Below are 23,763 nucleotides of genomic sequence, written 5' to 3' on the forward strand. Positions count from 1 at the left end.
TCTCTGTGGTTATCAGCATGGGGATATGTTAAGGGCAGATCATGTTTCACTATAACAAGGTGACAAATACCTTGGACAGGGGAGATGCATATTCAGTAATGTACTTAGATTTTGCAAAGGCTTTTGATAGACTGCCACACGACAAACTATTAAATAGATTGAAACAGATGGGATAACAGACTTCTGAGTTAGATCAGTGAATGGATGTCAGATAGGTATCAGAAAGTTTTATATGGGAGAGCAGTATCCTGAAAGAGAAAGGTCTCTAGTGGTGTGCACAGGAAACAGTTCTGGGCCTATTGTTGTTCAGTATATATGTTAATGACATTAGGATAGGTTTGACTAGTGATATGCAGCTGTTTGCAGATGATGCAAAATTGGGAAGAGCAATGCAGAGTCAAGTGGATCTTATGGCCTTACAAGAGGACTTGAATAGATTGCATGATTGGGCAGGTAAGTGGAACTACCAGTTACACTAGTGTTGCAAAGTGTAAGGTTTTGAGATTTGGAAAGTAACAATGGAATGCAAAGTAAACACTTGGTAGGGAAACTTTAATAGAGGTAGAGGAGATGAGAGGTCCAGGAGTGATGGTGGACAAGGACCTGAAATTCAGGGACCAGATTGCACAAGTTGTGAAGACATCAAATCGGATAATGGCAATGATGCAGAGAACCCTGACATGCAGAAATAGAGAGACTAGGATGCCATTGTATAAGGAATTGATTAGGCCTTATATGGATTATTGTGCAGATTTGGCTGCTGGGTTTTTGTGGTGATGAGGATATGTTGGAAATGGTTCAGAGAAGATTCACAAAGTTGGTCACTGGTTTTTGGAATATGGAGTATAAGGACAGATTGAGAGAATGTAATTTGCAAAGCCTCGTGAATACAAGGAAGAGGGGAGATATGATCGAGACACCAAAGCTAGTCAGGAGCTGTTATTGGGTTGATATGGAGGAGATTTTTCATAGAATGGGAGAGGGGTGTAGAACAAGAGGCCATTGCTGGAAACTGTATAAGGAGGGTGTGAGCAGAGGAATGAGGAGTAGGTTCTTTGCATGGAGAATGGTTGGTGAGTGGAATGCATTGCCTGAGTGTGTTGTGGGTGTAGACACATTGAATCAGTTTAAAGCACATTTGGATGAGCAGTGTGTGCAATGTGTGTACCACCCATGATGAGTCTCTGACTCTACGGAGGTCAAATGTTAATGATAATAATAATAATAAAGAAAACAGCAATTTTCTTCTTTTTTTTTTTGCCTATCAACCAACTTTTGCCGTCCACATGATGGAAGAGATTTGCTGTCTGAAGTAGTAGTGCATTGTATATGAGGGGAGCATTAGCTCAGAAGAGAAAAGTCACTAGTGTTGTGTTCAAACAGATCATTAGAACACAACACTAGTGACTTTTCTCTTCTGAGCTAATGCTCCCCTCATATACAATGCACTACTACCTCAGACAGCAAATCTCTTCCATCATGTGGACGGCAAAAGTTGGTCGATAGGCAAAAAAAAAGGAAGAAAAAAAGAGGTGATATGATAGAAACATTTAAGTTACTTAAGGGGTTTTATAGGATGAATATTTAATTAATAATAATTAATAAAAATGAAATATTTCAGTACTTGGCTAGAGGACAAGAGGTCATCCCTGGATTTGGGTAAGAGAGTGTAGTTAGCAAGGGTGCGAGGACTAGATTTTTTGCTTAGAGAGTGGTGAATGAATGGAATGGGTTGCCTGAGTCAATTGTGAGTGCTTCTTTGTCTATTAATGGTGTCGAGGAGAGGTATGATAAATATTAGGTTAATAGTTTGGGTCTCCCACAGACTCTTAGGAGTCTATGTAGGTTGAATAATAAACAAACAGTTGATTAGCCAACTGTTGTGCACATATAATATTTGATGTTTTTAAATCTAATCAATTTTCTTTACTCATACAGATGATCTAAAGTGATACATTTCAGAAAATATTTGTATCTCTCTTTTAACCACCCAATGGCCAAGATGTATATATATGTCCAGGTTACCATGGATGTGAAGTGCATATTAAAATTGTAATACCATTGATATTACATTGAAATATATGATGGATACGAAGTGTAGAGGAGTGATGTATTTTATCCATATTGACGGTGACGTGGTTAATCATTATTAAACTAGTTGAATAAGAAGATGCAATGTTATTGTGATCTGCATACTATCTTTTTTTATGATAGTATATTTTAGGGTGTTCTGCTGCTCAGATCATAGCCAATTCAATCCCATCCAATTTCACTGTGGTGTTGTAGTCAAGTTCTTGTAATAGCTTTAATATATCTAACTCATCTAACTATTTTTTCATCCAGTTGCCCCTTGGCATCTAGAGATTATATTTTATCTGTTATTATATTTTACATAATCTGGAAACCTTGCTCTAGAGACCAAGCATGGAACTGTTTTCAGACCTCCAGTAAGTAGGGTAGTCTTACACTGGTCAATTACTTTTATCTTCCACCTAAAGATGATCACAACCATCCATGCTCACAGCAAAATTTAATCTGCAGACTGTTTGTTGGAGTGCAGCTATGCTAACCACTTGCTGAACAACCAGGCCTGCAAATTTCTACAGCATCTGACACTTTCAAATTCATTAAGATTATTCTTCCATGGTCATTTTTTAATTTACTTACTTAACACTGCTAAAGTAACCTTCTCTCTTATTTGATTTTAGGCTGAAGGATGGTAAGGAACTTATGCCACATGATCATATAGCTATATCTAAAGCACCTGATGGTACTGTATGTCTTAAAATTGATTCTGTTAATCCTGAAGATGCTGGCAAATATACACTTATTGCAACCAATTCAGCTGGAAAAGTACAGAGCAGTGCTCCTGTAGATGTTAAAGGTATTATATTTTCATGTTATATAAGTTATTAATAAATTAATCATAATTTTAGAAAACATAGTTTTATTCAACATATATAAAATATTTATACACAGTTTATCTTAAGTTGTCTTTGGAATGTGAAGGGCTTCTCATATAAGAAGATTTTAGGTATAAATTTCATATAATAGTTGATTAACATCTACTCATTGATATTTATATATATTTCAGCTATACCTAGAGAAAAAGCAAATATAATTGAAGGATTGGAACCTGCGTCTTTCAATGAAGGAGATTCTGCAAAATTAGCAGTGAAAGCTACTGGAGAACCAAAACCAACTGTGAAATGGTAATGTTTATTTTATGTATAGATTTCATTATTGCACAATTCCGTAAAATTAGTAAAATCGTTCTGAATATAATTAATTTCCAATTTGCAAGGCGTTTTTTGTCAGGATAGTTATCAAAAATTAATAATAATAAATTATAATAGTACAGAACCCTCTGACAATTTTTGACCCTATATATAGTTTTCAGCAGGCAGCAACAAATAGAAGTATATATATATATATACTTGCATGTGTTCCTGCTTGATACTTTATGCTTCATTATTATCATCATCATTATTATTAATAACTTTCTAGAACTCCAGACTGTTGTGCATACTCCTATAAATATTAAGATGTACGAGTGTAATGACTGAACCATATCTAAACTGTTTACATTTCGATCATATCCCTCTATGACTTCAAGCTGTGATGTTTGAATGTCTTGATAAAAAAAAAAAAAAACACAACTGAACTTATTATTATTATTGTTATTCAGAGCTGCAAAGCAGTCATAAGACTAAGAAGATTGTCATGGAGGTGTTGGTTTTGACAACATAGTTTTTATCACACCACTTCTTAATCTCATTTACTGCCTACACTCTTACCACTCTCTCTCTCTCTCTTTCGCAGGCAGCGCATCCTGTTCTCACCATTCTCCATTAAAAAAACTTACTTCTTACCTACTTGCGCACCACTTCCTTTCTCAACTCCAAGGAATGGCCTCATGTCCATGTTCCTTCCCCCCCCCCTTGTTCTACTATAGGAAAAATCTTTCAAGTGTCAATCCATTAAATACCTCTCAACAGCTTAAGTTTCTCAATCATGTCACCCGTTCATCTTTCCACCAGAATCCAGATTATATGCTCTATGGCTATCCTCATAATTAATATCTGCAGTCACACCCCCTTCATCTCCTTTCCACTAGAATCCAGATTACTGCCCTCAGTCTATCCTCGTAATCAATATTCTGCAGTCCCAATATCATTTTTTGTTATATGCCACTGTACCCTCTCTAAAGTTTCTTCGTTGTCTTTGAATTCTTGCGACCAGATCTGAGTACACCAGTCCAAATGTTGTCTGATAAGGGCTGTATTTGCACCATCTATCTCAGTACTGATGTGGCTCTTAATAAGGATTACTGAAAAAGAGAGCCAAAAAGGTTTCACTTCGGCGATGCAAAATTATTCAAATTAAGTGGATATTGAATCCAACATTATTTCAAAGTCAAATATAGAAACTACAAGAGTTTCGTGCCAAATATAGAAACTATAAAAAGTTTTGGTGGATCCAAGCATAAGGAAACCTTTCATGACAGCGGCAACTTGTAGTAAAGGTGGAGTAAGCTCTGATCACTATCCTTAGTATTTCCCATAATGTAAAACACATCTCCTAGAGGATATGTATGATGTTATACATACTGGATAGTGACTCCCCCATAATGTATAACATCATACATGTCTGCTAGGAGATGTGTTTCACATTATGGGAAATACTAAGGATAACGATCAGAGCTTACTCCACCTTTACTACGAGTTGCCCCTGTCATGAAAGGTTTGCATACACTTGGAGTCGCCAAAACTTTTATAGTTTCTATATTTAGCACAAAACTTGCAGTTTCTATATTCGGCTTTGAAATAATATTGGATTCAATATCTACTTAATTTGAATAATCTTAATAAGGATTTGAATAAGCTGGAAGAATGTATAAATGAATGGGGATTTCAGTTAAATACAGCTAAATGTGTGGGTTTGAAATTTAGGATCTGCAGATGGGAGTCTGTACACTCTGTTGGTGGAACTATAATGAAGTGAAGAATACAAGAGATCTTGAGGTGATGGTAAATCTACATTTGAAGTGTTCAGGAGACATACTGGTTGTCTTTGCAACCATTGCAGTATGTCTCCCAAACACTTCAAATGTGCATTTACCATCACCTGAAGATCCCGTTGTATTCTTCACTTCATTATAGTTCCACCAACAGAGTGTAGACTCTTATCTGCAGATCCCAAATTTCAAACCCACACATTTAGCTGAAATCCCCATTCATTGGTACATTCTTCCAGCTTATTCAAATCCTTATTAAGAACCACATTAGTCTCATTATTAATAGCCCTCCCAAGCTTCATATCTTCAGCAAATAACATATCTACTTATAATCCAGTGACAGTGTCATTGACATAAGGTCCCAGCACTGGACCCAGTAGAATTCTACTTCTAACTTCCTGCTATCCAATACTACTCTCTCTATATAGACATCTCTCTCGGATGTCTATCAGAAAGCCAATTTCCAATCCAACCGACTAACCAAATATCTAAATCCATATGCTGAAACGTAAATATTAGCTTATCGTGCACCACCCTATGAAATGCCTTTGCATAATTCAGAAAATTAACAGCATATGCCTTTCCCCTCATCCACTGATCTTGATCCTTATTATAAAAGGCAAGATAGGAGATAATTAGATGGAAATAATTTTGCTAGAATCTCAACAAGAGCTTCCTATCCTCCTGAATGCTTAATATTGAAAGAGCAACGAGAGAAACAAAGACTAAACTTTTCTACCAATGCTCCAAAGGTGTACAATCGTCCTTTTCTTTAAGGGGTAACTAAAAAGAGTTCTGCTCTGTCCATGCCAGTGTAGGTCCTGATAACATCGATTATGAGATGATAAAGCACTTTCCATCATCTACCATGGATCTCCTTTATTCCTATATAACAGCATACTTACATAGGAAGAGCTTCTGGATTCTAGGCATAAGTCAATTTTCATTGCCATCCCAAAACTTAGAAAGATCCAACACAAGCAAACAATTATTGACCAACATTCTTTGCAAGATGCAAGCCTTCTCTGTTACTTAGAAAGCAACAAACTTCTTTCCAACACAGAATGTGGCTTTCATAGACACTGATCAACATTGGACCATTTGGTCTGTTTAGAAACACACATATAAGGTACTTTCCTGAAATGAAAACATCTGGTTTGAGTTTTCATTTGACATGGAAAAATGACACAGTCTGGTAATATGGCATCTTGATCTAGTCCTAACATCTTGTAAAGATGTTAGTAGTACTAGATTTTTTGCTTGGAGGGTGGTGAGTGTGTAAATAGTTCCAGAGTAGGTTGTAAGTGCTTTGTTGGTACGCATTCAAGGAGAGGTATTGTGTGTGAATAAGGACCTCCTGGAATGAGGATTTGACTCTATGGAGATAGAGTCAAAGTATGGAGATATTTCTTTCTTTTAAGGTTACACAGTGATCAGCACTCATATTTGTAAATTTAGGGACACAAAAACACACGTGTTGAACAGATTATTTTATTAATTACTAACAAAATAAAACTTGATGTTTCGACCCCTGTATCGAGGTCATCATTGGAAGAATACAAGTGTATAAGGAACCAAGCTACATGCTCATGCCCTGTATACCAGTAAACTAAATCTACATAGTTAATTAATCCTTTTCCGTAGCCTGACCCCTAGTGATTAAAAAAAAAAAAATTATTAATACATAAATAAATAATAATAAAATAAAAATAAATAAAATAAAATAAATAATTAAATACAACTACAATAAACTGCTAAAGTCCTCATGTATTAATATTCTTCTGGATAGTTCTGATTGTTATATGATTTCTTTCAGTTGTTGTTGGATGTTACAAACACTTCACCAGGTTGTCTTCTTGTAGTGGGATTTTTTATGGCTAGTTTAAGTTGTTATACAGGTTGTAGATGGGTCCTCCACATTCTTGAAATGGTTAGGCCATCATTTTTGTTGAGATTTGGGTTGTGTTTGAGCATTTCACATGACTCTTTAAATTTTCTCACAAACCAGGTTTTGGTGCGGTGTAGGGACTTGGTATTTTTCCAATCAATTGATTGGAAAAATATTCTTTTTTTTTTCCAATCAATCCATCTAATTGATTGATTGGAAAAATCAATCAATTAGATGGATTGATTGATTTAAAAGATAAAAATCATTTAATAGATAAAAGATTGATTTAAAAATTTTTTTTATTTATTTTATTTTTTTATTTTTTTTTTATCACTAGAGGTCAGGCTAGGGAAAAGGATTAATTAACTACGTAGATTTAGTTTACCGGTATACAGGGCATGAGCATGTAGCTTGGTTCCTTATACACTTGTATTCTTCCGATGATGACCTCGATACAGGGGTCGAAATGTCAAGTTTTATTTTGTTAGTAATTAATAAAATAATCTGTTCAACACGTGTGTTTTTGTGCCCTAAATTTACAAATATGAAAGTATGGAGATATGATGATAGAAAGGATAAGAAGGGAGAAAGGGATGCTGCTGATGATAGCAGGAGAATTACAGCGTGTCCCCATAAGGTAGACATGAAAGAGGGAATAGTGCCAATGGTTTTGAATCAGTGTAGTGTGAGGTGAAAGTTGACAGGAAGAATATTTAGATGGATGTTGCTATATGCCAGGGAATGTGGAGGGTGGTGGTGGTGTTGATGAAGAATTGTATTTGAACTCAGGAGTGAACAAGGAAAGGGTGATTGTTATGGGTGATTTTATTATGGCAGTATAGATTGGAATGAAGAGATAGCATTTTAGAATAAGGAAAATGAATTTCTCAAGTTCTTGAGAGACAACTATTTCAGGCAGTATGTAAAGTAGGGCATGTGAGGATCAAGAGTTTTGGATCTGATCATTTCATCAGAGTATGTAATTATGAGTGGAGTTTTGCATTTCCCTCTAGTTCCAGAGAGTGATCAAGAAGTGATCATGAATTGTGGCTAGCCATATGAAAACTTCTTTGAAGAAAGGATATATGTGGAAGTACAAGGCTGGTGATTTTGACAAGCTTAGGAGACAGCTTGGAGCTATAGCATGGAATGAGGAGTTGAGCAGAAAGGAAATAAATGTGTTTGGGAACTGACAAAGAAATACATAACAGCATTAATGTGTGAATGTATTCCAAAGGTCAAATGGCTGAATAAGGTAGGTGTAAAATAGATAACTGAGGAAAATGAGCATGAAATCTGGAAGAAGACACTTTTGTTTTGGAGGCAGTACAAGATGAATAATGGTAATAATCATTCGCATGAAGAGTATAAAGAGCAGGCAAAGAGAGTAACTCAGTTGGTAAGGACAACAATAGTGCAGTATGAGCAAAAATTAGCAAATCAGTTCAAGAAAAACTCAGTTATAGAGACTGTAACTGTAACCAAGATGAAATATTGGAAGAATTAAATGCTATTTTTAATCCTTATCTAGCCTTAACAGATAAACAACCTTTCTTTGGCAATGATCAATGCATCGTGGAAGATGTATTAATTGCTAGTAGAAAGTTGGTGGTATTGTGCTCCAGTATTTTAAAGCATCGTTAAGTTGCAATAATGAAAAGGATGGTAACATTTGCTTTCCCCTGATTTTCAATCTTTCATTTCATCCTACAGATATTTGGTGAAGTTTAGGTTGGAGTTTATTGCTATCCACCCCAATGATTCTGTGTTGTTCTCTTCTAACTATATGTTTAGAGTATTATTTTGCAACATGGATAATTGTATTAGAAGGCATAATTGGGTGTGAACCATAATATATCAATAATGATGTAGGATGCACAGTTGTCTTCACATCAATGTAGTGTCTAACGCTCATGATTCCATACACTAATTAATAAATCTAATCCGTACCACGAAAAATAACTCCATCAAAGTACCATCGCTAGACTTCATCAATGAACATAAAATTCAGGTAAAAAAACAATGCTGCAGGCATCATTCATATCTAAATATGCTCATCAAACTGGAAGAAGGAGCATGTTATGATTTGTAACTCTACTAGACTGACTTCATTACTCCACAGTCATGGTTCTCTGCTTCATCCTGTGCCAGTCAACAAGGCATTTTCATTGTTCTGTAAAAAAAAGGCTTATGGCCTGTAGCTCCTCTGTGATAATTCATTACATGGACCTCTCTCCATATCATGGAAACACTTTCAAAATTGCTTATGACTGTTCACATCTTAAAACAATCCTCTAGGGTTTCTCTCTCTCTCTCTCTCTGGCAAGAAGAGGTAACCAACTGTCTCAAGAAACATCAGCTCCTGTCAGTCAGTATTTCAGGACTGCCTGATCATAACTCTTGATTTCAGTGGCCTGTCTGGACACTTGAGAATGCTTAATTTCTGTGCAATATCATGAATAACACATTTTCTTACAACTGGTTGGCCGAGTGGTTAGCGTGTCCACTCTCCAGCCAAGAAGCTGTGGGTTCGAATCCTGCCATAGGCGTGGATGTTTGTGATTGTCCTACAAACTTTGTGTGGAAAGGGAATCTGCGACCCTACCATTTATTCTAGCAGAAGACATCATTGCCAAAACCAAGTGAGGTATGGTGTCAACAGACATCAAATGTGATTTTTTTTTTTTTACAATTGACAACTGATTGTTATTTTCCCTTTGGAAATGCTATTAACATAATCCATCTATTCATTGTTTGGCAGACAAAGTTCAAATGAACACTTCTGTAAATTTCTTATCTCCTTTATAGGCTACAGCTTTTGCATATTGTCTAGATACAATGTGTAAATAGTCATGGATTATTCATCCAAATACAGGAACATGAAATTACTGTATTTGGAGGAATAATCCATGACTATTATTAAAAAAATGTGTGATAAATGAAAAAAAAAATGAATTCAGTTCTGAAAGATACTCATCTTTTTGTTTGCTCTGTAGACTATTCAAAAGCATTTGATAATGAACTGTCAGTTGAATGTATCAGTAGAAAATGAAAAGTTCCTCCTTAACAATTTTATGGTTATGAAACATTTATCACAATAAATCCATATCTAGCTTTGCATGAATTCACTGATTGGCTCAGAATAAAAAAAAAAAACACATTATCATAGATTCATATATTAACAAATCTTCTTGGTACCTATGAAAAACAATTATGTAAAAAGCTCTGAATGAATAATAAGCAGGCTTTCTTATTTGAGGATTACATGTTTAATGGGAATTTGCTTACATAAGAATGTTGCAATTCAACCTGTAAAGTTTTATCACAACCAAATAGTATCATCAACAGCCATTTTCTGTTTATTACTGGACTTCCCTGACAAAGTCCTCCATTTAGCCCTATCTTTGGCTTTTCTATGCCACTGAGTTCCAGCTGTCTCATTAATCGCATCATCTTGCCATCTCTTTGGTCCTCCTGTAGCTCTCTTTCCATCAATTTCCTTGTTCTGAAGTTTCTAATTTCTTTTGTCATCCTTTTTTTATTGTTTTACATAGCTTCATGAATTCTGTTCTATTTATCATGTTTAGATCTCTTTTCATTTCTCTTCTCTTTCTGAGAAGGTTTAGGGTTTATTTTATTTTGTGTTTTATTATTGTTATTATGTGACACCTCCAGAGAGTCCAAAGACTCATCAAGGGAGGGCACCTGCTCTATCACTCTCTGTCTCCACCAGTCAACTACCACAACCATCTACATCAACACCATCTACTGCCCACTAACATCACTAGTATTTTCACAGACAATCACAAACATCCATGCCCATGGCGGGATTTGAACCCGCAGCCTTTTGGCTGGAGAGTGGATACGCTAACCACTCAGCCATTCGATAATTTTCTTTTATGCTTTTGTTTTGTTAATTCCATCAATCTCTTTGGCATTATTTAATAGGGTCTCTCTTATTATTTAGTAGTTTTTATCCAAGTTTTCATTCATATCAATATTAAACAAATTTTCTTTTGTCTCTTTTTGGAAGAGCTCTGTTTTTTTTCCCATGTTATAGAATTGCATGCTGACTAGGGTCTAATCGAGTAAATTAGTGGATAGGAGGAAGAGGGGGTGATATGATAGAGAGACCTACAAGTTAGTAAGGGGTTGTTATAGGATCAGTGTTGGAGAGGTTTCACAGCAAACGGTGGGAGATCAGGGGAGAACCAGAGGACATCCCTAGAAGCTGTATGAGAAGAGTGTGAGCAGGAGACTGAGAAACAGGTTTTTTGCATGCAGAGTTCTGAATGATTGGAATGCTTTTCCTTAGAGTGTGGTGTCTGCAGAGAATTTGAGTGCGTTTAAAGCACAGTATGATGAGCTGTGTGTAGATGAGTCTTTGACTCCATGGGATCTTGGGGTAATAATAATAATCTGGTTAAACAAGGGCCACACTGTTTTTGTTATGAAACCATGACAAACAGTGTAAAATTCTAAATTGCCATCAACAGAATACAAGACTGGCACTATCAGTGTAAGATGCACCAACAGAAAAGAAGAGGAACTAGCAAAGGAATTGGAGACATACCAGATTGATATAATTTGTGTTATCAAAACAAAGAAACAAAAAAGATAAAATCAGAAAGATCCTTCTAAATAATACACACCAGGTGTTATATTCAGGAAATAATGATCTGAGAAAGAATCAGATTTATTTGTGCTTATGGTCGCATAGAAGATTCTATTAAGTACGAAATGCAGGAATTTTGTGAGACATTAGCTATGTGGCCAGTAGGAGGAGAAATGACTGTGGAAGAATGATATTGTGGGATAAAAATGGGAATAGAGTGACTGATGCAGAGGACATAGTGGAATTGTTCAATGAACACTTTATTGGAGTATTTCATCCTGGAGGAGTCAGTTTTAATGCTAGAGGGATAGGACTGGTACGAGGTCTGGAGGTACAGGAGGAGAGTGTGTTTCAGATACTGAGTACTCTGGATGTCAGTGAAGCTGTGGGACTGGATGGTATTTCGCCACGAGTTTTGAGAGAATGTGCTAGGGAATTGACAGTACCTTTAACGTGGCTTTTCAATGAAAGTCTGGCTTTGGCAAAGGTGCCCAGGGAATGGAAGGAAGGTAAGATAGTGCCATTGCATAAGGGTGGTAACAGACTGGAAGTGTCTAATTATAGGCCAGTCTGTGTGTCATCAGTAGTTGTTAAGATCTTGGAGAAAGTAGTGAGGGACCGTGTACAGCATTGGGCAGATGAGGGTAATGTTATCTGTGAGAATCAACATGGATTTGTGAAAGGACGCTCTTGTTTTAGCAATATGCTAGCCTTTTATAATAAAGTTACAAGAACATTAGATGAGGGAAAGGCATATACTGCAATTTTCTTAGACTTGGCGAAGGCATTTGACAGGGTGCCACATGATAAGCTGATATTTAAGTTGCAGCACATGGGTCTGGATGTCAGATTGGTCAACTGGATTCAGGATTGGCTGTCTGATAGGTATCAGAGAGTTGTGTATGGTGGAGCAGTTTCCAGGAGGCAGAGGGTTACAAGTGGGGTCCCACAGGGCTCAGTACTAGGACCTATATTGTTTAACCTTTATATCAATGACATAGCCAGTGGATTGCAGGGGGATATTCAGTTGTTTGCAGATGATGCGAAGCTGGGAAGGATTATTAGTAATAGTGCAGATGTGGTAGCCCTGCAAGAGGATTTAAATAAGCTAGATAGATAGGCAAATGAATGGGGGTTTCAGTTTAATGCAGCAAAATGTAAGGTCTTGAGGTTTGGGAAACATCGATGGGATGCTGCATACTCTATGGGAGGAGTTATACTGGAGGAAGTAGGGGAGACAAGAGATCTGGGGTTGATGATTGATAGAAACCTGAAGTTTAGGGGACATATTGCAAAGGTGGTGAAGGTAACACAGAGGATTGCTGCTATTATGAGAAGGACACTGACCTGCAGAGATAAGAGGGTTATCATTCCGTTGTATAAGTCTCTGATCAGACCACACTTGGACTATTGTTCTCAGATTTGGTCCCCAGGATTTGAAGGGGATAAATTAACTGTGGAAAGGATACAAAGACGGATGACAAAGATGGTTTCAGGACTGTACAAGGATAGTTATGAGGATCGGCTGAGAGAATGTGGACTGCAGAGTTTGGTGGATAGAAGAAGGAGAGGTGATATGATTGAGACTTTTAAACTGTTGAGAGGTGGTAACAGGGTTGACACTGGGGAGTTCTTTCGCTTGGTTGATCAGCGGGAAGGAGTGATGACAAGAGGCCATCTCTGGAAGTTACGAAAGGAAACTGTGAGCAAGAGGGTAAGGAGTGGTTTCTTTGTGTGGAGGGTGGTTGAGCCGTGGAATGCATTGCCTGATGGAGTGGTGGGAGCGAGAACGGTCAGTGAGTTTAAAGAGTGGTATGATAGATTTTGTGTTTCTCAGTTGGGGGACCTCCCCTCAGTGAGTCTTGACAGACTTTATGTCTTAGGAAGGACCTCCCTCGATGAGTCTTTTGACTCCTTGGAGGCCTGCATAATAATAATAATAATAATAATAATTAGAGAAGGCAACAGATACAATGTTAAAAGATAAAGTTGGTTCTTGTTGGATATCTTAAAAGCAGAGTTGGAAGTAAATATGAGACATAGAAATGTTTAAGGAAAATTTTGAAAAAAGAGCAAAGCCAATATTAATGGTAAGTAGCTGCTGGATTTCTCTTCAGAACACAAACAAATCGTTACTAATACCATGTTTCAACGTAAGGATGTCCATAAATTCACATGGAAAGAAGACACAAGAAATTAAAAAAATTCTCCTTCACTATGTTTTGTTCATGGTGATATTTTCACTGGTTCAGGATACAAAAGTACACAGGGGATTTGAAATCATCACTTAGCTTTTATTATTATTTTATTATTAACAGCAGACCTCAATGGAGTCAAAAGATTCATTGTGAGAGGTGCACACTGTTATACAGAAAGTTCATCTAACTAATTTAAACCATGGTCACGTTCAGTTACCATGCTTTAAATTCAGTAAATATGTCTGCATTCACCCCAATATGAGGCAATGCATTCCACTTGCCAACTATTCTCCATACAAAGAACCTGTTCCTTATGCACTTGCTCACACCATCCTTATACAGTTTCTAGGGTTGTCACCTTATTCTGCCCCATTTTCTTCATTCTATGAAAAATGATATATAATGCTACTCGCGTGTCTTTTGTTACCTGTTTCAAGCCAATGTCATTCATTTTCATAATTTTTACTCTTCCGTACATATTTCAAATTCTATTAATTTCACTCTGCATCCATTTCATCTCTTGCATCATCTTAACCAACTCAGCTTTCAAATCTTTAGTCACATTTTTGCTCTTATTCACTCTCTTAATTTTACTGCCAGGCATACACACTTGCTGGTTGTGAACGCTGCTTGCCATCTTATCTTTAATTACACTCTGTTTTTCAACTTCCACTACATTTTTATCGCTTTCATCTTTCTTACCATTGATTATTAAATTCATCAGACTTCTCATTTGCTTTTTTAAAACTTTTTTACCATTTTTGGCTGCTCTTTTACACTCTCCCTGTTTTCTGTCAGACAAGCACTCATCCTTCTCATGGCATTCACGCTACTAATACTTTCAGTTACCAATACGTTAACACTCATCAAGTCCTCATTCAGATTGCACTTCGCACACACACCCTCCTTCCATCCACCTTAAATATCCATAATTTATCTACATAATCAAACAAATACATATAGCACACCTCACATTTCACAAAATGATTGAAATCAAAATTAAATTTCTGCAAAGACAAAGCCACCAATATCTTTCCTTCACCTGCTAGAATACTAAGGTCTAAGTTTAACAATTTTGTAAACAGACTTAAACTAACAAGCCTACACACGAGAAACACTGCAAGTGCACAACTTTTACAGCAACTCTTACTTATAAGCACCACTTATTTACAATTAATTATTCCAAAAAACTAATCTGAAATGGGAGCTTTCTTTACACAAACATTCCAATGAAATGTTTTATAGGATTCACACTAAAGCCTTTTTTCAGCACATGGCAGGAACAAGTCACCATGGAAATTGTGCAAGAGTGTTACAACTAGATTTTTGCTTGGAAGGTGTTGAAACTGTGGACCGGGTTGTCAGAAGTGATTCTGAGTTTGTTAATGAATGAGTTTAATGAGAAGTATGATAGGTATTATGTGAATAATAGCTATGTGTGACTAATAAGTCTCTTGCAATGAGTCTTCTGACTCCATGGATGTACATGTATAATAATAATAATATCTACTCCAGCTTACATTTCACATTTCTGGTAATTTTCTCTACCTTCAGTATAGATGTTCATTTATGATTACAATACTTATAGATGTTTCTGCTAGTTTTCAGTCACTTCCCATCTCATTTAATAATTATTCAAAGTAACTACTTGAGACATCCAATATTCCTTAACCTCCCATCATCTCCGACTCTCCCATGGTTTCCCATTCCATTTTCAAGCATTTTCATCAGCTCCAGAGCATTACATTCCACTACCTTTATGGCACTGATCTTCTGTATTTTCCAGAAATATTCCATTATATCTGTTGCTTTCTTCCTTATAAATTTTCTGTTAAAAATCAATTTCATAAGAGTTTTCTTTTTTTTTTTTACTTCGTAAAATAGCAATACTAATAACAACTGAGAAATGACTGCATATAATTTTTTATGGTTTGCATTATCTTTGATGCAAATAAATAAAAATGGATTAATATTATAATTCTTTGGTTGCTATGGAGATGCCTGTATTATAATCTTAATTGAGAAGAGAGTGCAAATTGAAATATTGTACTTCTTTCAGTAGCAATATTTTTTACTTAAAATATATCTAAATATTTTAGGTTAAAGGATGGACGAGAAGTTATTCCTGATGAAAGAATTCAATTGAAGGAAGAGCCAGATGGTACTCTAGCTCTTATTATTGATAAAGTGAAACCAGAAGATATTGGTAAATATTCTGTGGTTGTGGCTAATAGCAGTGGTGAAAGCAGGAGTTCTGCTCCAGTGACTGTAAATCGTAAGTGACTCAAAAGTTTCTGGTAGTAATTATTTCTTAGTTTTGTTAACATTATTACTGCTATTATTACTATTATCATCATCATACCTCTATGATGACAATAGACCAACAGACTTATCATCGAGAGTTTCAGTTAATTAATGATCAAGATGCCATATTATATCTCAATCTTATTTACATTTGTTAATTTTCACAACACTCTCCAACACACACACTTCACTCATCTACTGCTTTCCATTCTGTTCTTGAGAGGCACTTGTGACATGAAATTAAGAATTATCAACATGTTAGGACAAGAATGTTTTAATATTTGCCAAATATTTCAGTCTGAAATTAACAGACTATAATCAGTGGCTTGATAGGAACAGTTTTTCCAAGGAAGAATACAAACAATTGATCATTCAAAAGTAGAACAAGCCGTGTGATGTTACATTACTAAGCACTAAAGAGAGGTAAATTTCATCAGAGTGATAAATAAATTATAGGTATCAATTCACAATTTCATACAACAATCTTAATTTATAAATTCAATTAAAGATAACATTAGACTAATGTAAGAACTAGAAGATCTCAATTGAAAAAACTTAGTGTGTTATCCGGATTAAACTTTCCCATATTTTTGACAAGGTTAGACAATCATTTCGATTCAAGTTAGGGCATTGAAGTAAAGCCTCAGCACGTTCTTTAAATTATAAGAGTTGACAATTATTATACACCTTCTGCTCTCTTATTCTTTCTCCCACTCTCTTTCACACACTTTTCACTGTATATGATCCCTCATCCAACTTTTATTATTATTATTATTAATCAGGCCTCCATGGAGTCAAAAGACTCATCGTGGGAGGTCCTTCCTAAGAAACACAAAGTTTATCATACCACTCCTTAAACTTATTGACCGTTCTTGCTCTCACCACTCCATCAGGCAAAGAAACCACTCCTCACCCCCTTGCAAACAGTTTCCTTTTGTAACTTCCTGGGATGGCCTCTTGTCATCACTCCTTCCCGCTGTTCAACCAAGCGAAAGAACTCCCCAGTGTCAACCCTGTAACCACTTCTCAACAGTTTAAAAGTCTCAATCATATCACCTCTCCTTCTTCCATCTACCAAACTCTGCAGTCCACGTTCCCTCAGCTGATCCTCATAACTAACATGGTACAGTCCTGAAACCATCTTTGTTATCTGCCTTTGTACCCTTTCCACAGTTAATTTATCCCCTTCAAATCCTGCGGACCAAATCTGAGAACAATAGTCCAAGTGTAGTCTGATCAGAGACTTATACAATGGAATGATAACTGTTTTATCTCTGTAGGTCAGTATCCTTCTCATTATTGCAGCAATAATGAGAAGGACACTGATATCTCTGTGTTACCTTCACCACCTTTGCAATATGTCCCCTAAATTTCAGGTTTCTATCAATCATCAACCCCAGATCTCGTCTCCCCTTCCTCCAGTATAGCTCCTCCCATAGAGTATGCAGCATCACATCGATGTTTCCCAAACCTCAAGACCTTACATTTTGCTGCATTAATCAGACATCCCATTCATTTGCCCATGTATCTAGCTTATTCAAATCCTCTTGCAGAGCTACCACATCTGCACTATTACTAATAATCCTTCCCAGATTTGCATCATCCGCAAACAACTGAATAGCCCTTTGCAATCCACTGACAATGTTATTGATATAAAGGTTAAACAATATAGGTCCTAGTACTGAGCCCTGTGGGATCCCACTTGTAACCCTCTGCCTCCTTGAAACTGTCCCACCATACACAACTCTCTGATACCTATTGGACATCCAATCCTGAATCCAGTTGACCAATCTGACATCCAGACCCATGTGCTGCAACTTAAATATCAGCTTATCATGTGGCACCCTGTCAAATGCTCTCGCTAAGTCTAAGAAAATGGCAGCATATGCCTTTCCCTCATCTAATGCTCTTGTAACTTTATTATAAAGTCTCTATTACATAATCTCTTCTCTAGCGATCTACTAACCTCTGCAATCAACATTCTATCCAAAACTTGTTTCAGTTACTTCTCACTATATATATCCATTTCAGAGTATCTCACGCAACATAAACCTGGCAACCAAATTTGCCTACAGTAGTCCAGGTGTGGCCTGGTCTAGGCTTTGTGAGGTAGTACAATTACCTCCTTATCTCTGTTTGTCAGTATAGAAATGAATTGTAAAATTGCTATTCCTGCTAAAAAAAATGCCAATCAAGTATATTATTATATGGAATTATTTCTGATTGTAATTAAATATATATCCCAAGATAAGCAAAACATGCACACTTTCTTTTTATTTTTTTACTAAATGATTTAAGGAAATTACAACGTCAACTAGGATATACATTAAAATAAATTTTAATATACTTCACTATTTCGGCAACGTCGCGTTGCCATTTTCAAGAAACTTAAGAACAAGACACATGCACGCAGGCACAACAAACAGTAAGTGAGGAAGAAGCAGGATGCTATTATTTCTCCTAAAGTCCTAATGGTGCCCCCTAGCAGGCAATGTTGGTATTCTTGGGCGATTGGGCTGAAGGTCTTCTGATGTAGGTTTCCCAAATTTGGGAAACAGAAAACCTATAGAAATACCTATAGTCTATAGAAAACCCACCCATACAGGCAGATACATTCACCAAGAATCCCAACATCCCTCCTCGCAACAATATGGAATCATTAAGACACTACACAACAGGGCCAAACTTATCTGTTCAAATGGCAATGTCCTAACCACAGAACTAAACCACATTCTCAACACTCTCAGCCAATGGCTACTCCCCCCAAAAAATCAAAAAAATATTGAAACCAGTAAACCACCCCCCCCTCCCTCCCGTCACAACAAGGATTACTCTAAATCCATCACCATACCCTATATCTGAGGCACCTCGAAAAAAATTACAAAAATCCTAAAAAAACATGACTTAACTTCTTGTTACAGACCATATAAAAAATTGGCATCCCTTATCCGCTTTACTAAAGACTAACCTCTCCCCCTAGACCTACCTGGTGTACCAGGTCCCTTGCAGCTGTTAGCTGTCCTACTTTGGCCAAACAGGCAGGACAGCCAAAATCGGAATTTCAGAATACAAGGACTACATCTGGTTTCACCAATACAGCCACTCTGGTATTGCTGACCACGCACTGGATACCTGCCATAGAATATGGTGGAACAAAGCCAAGATAATACACCGTAGTAAATACAAATATGAAAGGCTTTTCATGGAATCAGCTTCAGCCCTTAAAAACAATCAAAACCTCAACAAATTTGGCTGCATGAGACTGCCTCAAATTTGGGAAACCTACATCAGAAGACCTTCAGCCCAATCGTCTAAGAATACCAACATTGCCTGCTAGGGGACACCATTAAGACTTTAGGAGAAATAATAGCTTCCTGCTTCTTCCTCACTTACTGTTTGTTGTGCCTGCATGTACGTGTCTTGTTCCTAAGTTTCTTGAAAATGGCAACGTGACATTGCCGAAATATTGAAGTATATTAAAATTTATTGTAATGTATATCGTAGTTGACGTTTCCTTAAGTCATTTAGTAAAAAATGCATAACCAATGTCTAAGCCTTTCCACGATAATGTACACTTTCTGACCGTTTTCTGTTTTAGACTTAACTAGAAATTTGCATAAACATTTTCTATTGTGGGATGCTCGGATATATATTGTAGTTTAAAAAAAAATTGCCACTTTGCAGTTGGATAAATGTTGTGGTCTTGCAGGATGGTCTGAATGGATTGTGTGAGTGGGGGCTATCAGTTTAGGGTTGTGGAGTGTAGGGTATAATGTTTATACATTATAGTACTACCGATGTAGCTCATTAGATAATGGAGCTATCCTATGTCTCCAATCAGAGGCTCAGTTAAATAACTAATATAAATTTTTAATTTATATTCAAAGATGATGCGCAGATCCTACCTTCCTCCCTTCACTTTCACCACACCTAAAACAAACAAACATAGCACTTACAGCTTAGTTATAAATCTATCTGGCTACACACTTTCTCAAGATGAAAGTGATGTAATAAACAAAAGTTTACATTTTATTATTTCTGCTAATGCTTTCCCAAAAAGGAATACCCAAACTAAACTTGAAAATGAATGATTTAAAAGAAAAAAAAAGAAGATAAATAACATCATAAATAGCCCAAATCCAAATCTATTCCTTCCTTTCATGTTTTTTTTTTTAAAGCCTTAAAAATTTTAAAAACAACCCTTATATAATTATTAATAAAGCAGATAAAGGTGATATTACTATTATATTTTTCATCCCCACCTTCTAAAATATACAGCCAGGCATGTCTTTTTAATTGCCCTAACATACATTAAAATTTTTATATTAGTCATTTAACTTAGTCTCTGGTTGAAGATATGGGGTTAGCTGCATTACCTAATAATCTTTACTATTTTTTGTTATTATTTGAAATCAGGAGTTACATGAAACCTAGTTTCATAAAATCTTAATACCCTATATAGATTTTGTCAGGACTGTTTAGTAGTTTGTGATGGAGAGCAGTTTGGTATAATGATGTTTGCTACCAGTGAGAATCAACTCTAACTGCATGTAATAACCATAGATCAGATCATGGCAGAAAGAAATCAGTTAGTGAGGAAATTCAGTTAAATTTTTTGACCAAAATAGAGTAAGGATTAAAAAAATGTTTATATAATACATCAGATAATATTTGTATATGTTCTTCCATATACCACATGGCGGTCTGTTATCAACTTTTCTTTCTTGCTTTCATTAAATAGGAATTATGAATGATATGCTAGTTGAAATATGTGAAGAGAAAGGAGAGATGTATCAGAAACAAAGGGAACAAAAAAAAAAATAACGTGGCACTAGCGTCGCCGTAGCATGTGGCGGTGAATTTGAGCTGTGCACAAGAAAGTGATTTTTAATCGGTGAATAGTCCGCTTTTTTCCCCGTTTTTCTATGTTTTTGAGTGCTAAATTGTTTCTCTGAATATGAGTGTACTTCAGTGGTTGTTTTTTTGGAAGTTAGCTGCTGTCGCGATATAATATATTTTGGTACCGTCGGAATCGAATGCATAACGGTGGAAGACAAAACGAAGCTAAGTTACTGTATTTAGTTATATTTCATTTTATTTAATTATATTTAGTACTTAAATGTTCTGATGTTTGTACTTTTTTTTCCCCTCTTATTTATTAATTGAATAATTATTAAAGATTACGCTACTCGGCAGTAAGGAATGATGGTGGATTCAGCAGCAGTCGCAAGTGGCGTAACGCCAAGTCCTCCGCCATTTAAGAACTCAATTATTAGCAATATCGTAAGGGACTTTGTGGCATGCAGTACTTGCGGCATGTATGCGTCTCGGGAATTACATATGTGGCTTGTTAAAGAGAGTGGAGAGCATATGTGCGCAAAATGCAGGCAGTTGGAGGAAATAAGTACATTAGATATATCGATATCCAACTTTGTTTCTCCAGGAACGGGGAATGAATGTAGGAAGACAAGTAGTATGATAGGAGAGAATGAGAAAATAATAGTTGATAGTGTGGAAGGTGTGAGTGACTGTGGAAGTTTAGAAGATGGTTTTGTTTGGGAGAGTGAATTTAGATTAAGAGTGACTGACCTGCAGAAGGAGATAGATGAGTTGAAAGAGGAGGTGGAATGTCTTGTGAATGAGAGCAGAAGTATGAAAGATAAGATTAGGAGAATGGAAGAGATAAATGCAAGGCGAATCAGAGTAGGAGAGAGAGAGAGAGAATTTAGAGAGTATGAGTGAGAGGTATGGGGGTGCTAGAAGAGGAGAGAATGGAAACAGTAGAAGAGAGGGAATGAGAGAGAGATATGGGAATGCTAGCAGACGAGAGGATGGAAACAGTAGGAGAGACGGAATGAGAGAGAGATATGGAAGTGCTAGAAGAGGAGAGAATGGAAACGGTAGGAGAGATGGAATGAGAGAGAGAGGTATGGGAATGCTAGAAGACCAGCGGATGGAAACAGTAGTAGGAGAGACAGAATGAGAGAGGGATATGGAAGTGCTAGAAGTGGAGAAAATGGAAACAGTAGGAGAGAGGGAATGAGAGAGATGTATGGGAGTGCTAGAAGAGGAAAGAATGGAAACAGTAGAAGAGAGAGGTATGGGAATGAAAGAAGAGGAGAGAATGGAAACAATAGGAGCAAGGGAATGGTAAGAGGTATAATGTATGGCGACTCAATGATCCATGGTGTTTAAGATAGGATGCGTGAGGAGTGTTTGCCAGGAGGAACAATAGAAAGGGTGGCTATGGCAATTAAGAGAGGTGAAAGGGTGGATGAGATGATTGTGATGGTAGGAATGAATGACTTGAGTGGTAATGTAAGTCGGGCAGTGAGAGATATGAGATTTTTGCTTCAGACTGTACAGAAGAAGACAGAGAGAGGAAAAATAGTGTGCGTGTTGCCTAGGTATGATAATGATGAGCTGAGCAGAAGAGCGGTGATATTGAATGGCATAATAGCGAGAATGTGTGACAAGAGAGGACTAGTATATGTGGATGCTTGGAGTGCCTTTGAGGAAAGAGAGGAGTTGTATGCGAGAGACAGTTTACATTTGAATGACGAAGGACGTAGGCATCTGGAGAGATTGCTGTTCTGAACGAGTCAGTGTGTCCCAGGGAGGATGATAGCAGGGGTGGCCTCTTGTGGGAATGGATACTTGGGAGAAGGGAGACAATGTCAGGTAACACTGAGCCCAGTGGAGTCTAGAAGGGATAATGCTGGGTATAGAAACAATGGCATTTATATGCTGTATACTAATGCCAGGAGTATCCGGAATAAGGAGAGGAATTGGTGGCACAGATAGCATCAGCCTGGCCAAAAATTATTGCGATCACTGAGACGTGGTTGACAGAAGGGGATATAAAAACAGGAATAGAAGTCGCTGGGTATAGTATTTTTTGTCAGGATAGGAGGGGAAAGCTTGGTGGTGGGGTGCTGCTTATGATAAGTGATGACCTATGTCCTCTAAGAGTGGAGAATTTGGAAGGAAGTGAGACAAATGATTTTGAGAGCGTATGGTGTGAGGTAGAGGTAGGCAAGAAAGGATATTTAGTGGGGTGTTGCTACAGACCCAGGAGCACAGAGGATGGGGACCAGGAGATGTTTAGACAGCTAAGTTTGGCAAGTGCAAGAAGAATGATTGTTATGGGAGATTTTAACTTCAGTAGTATAAATTGGAGAGAGGAAGATGCATGTAGCAATAGGGGAATGGAATTTCTAGAATTCTTGAGGGACAAATGTCTTAGGCAACATGTAACAGAGGGAACAAGAGGTTCAAAAGTTTTGGATTTGGTTATAGCATCAGAAGAGTTGATAATAACTGAGTTGACGTCTCTTCCACCAGTTGGAGAGAGTGACCATATGGTGTTGACATGGAAAATGAATAGACATGCAGGAGTATCAAAGAGACGGGAACGTATGTGGAATTATAAAGCAGGTGATTATAATAGTCTTAGACGTCAACTTGAGGAAGTTTCGTGGAGGGAGGAATTGGAAGGCTGGGATATCATTAGTGCATGGGAAATTGTGAAAGAATATTTGTTATCAGCAATGGTAAGTTGTATACCACGAGTGAAGAAGAGGACGCAATTTGGAGTAAAGTGGATGACAAACAATATTAAACAGGAATTGCATGCGAAAAAGAGGCTATGGAAGAGATATAAGGAGACAGGTGAAGAGATGCATGAGGAATATAAGACACAGGCCAGAAGAGTGACTAGTGTGGTAAGGAAAGCGAAACT

The 23,763-nt window shown here is 36.9% G+C and overlaps 1 protein-coding gene across 1 annotated transcript in view; it reads left to right on the forward strand.

The window, feature by feature from the left end:
- LOC150105008 (protein Obscurin-like) overlaps positions 1–23,763 on the forward strand; it is a 790,953-nt gene that overhangs the window by 399,456 nt on the left and 367,734 nt on the right. Inside the window, exons 42-44 of the mRNA XM_090395103.1 lie at positions 2,709–2,884; positions 3,095–3,212; positions 15,818–15,993. Coding sequence (XP_090251229.1) covers positions 2,709–2,884; positions 3,095–3,212; positions 15,818–15,993 — 470 coding nt within the window. The remainder of the gene's footprint in view (positions 1–2,708; positions 2,885–3,094; positions 3,213–15,817; positions 15,994–23,763) is intronic.

This window comes from Typopeltis vanoorti, chromosome 7 (genome assembly GCF_054136105.1).
Source record: "Typopeltis vanoorti isolate ZY-2024b chromosome 7, IOZ_Tvanoo_1.0, whole genome shotgun sequence".
Lineage (NCBI taxonomy): Eukaryota > Metazoa > Arthropoda > Arachnida > Uropygi > Thelyphonidae > Typopeltis > Typopeltis vanoorti.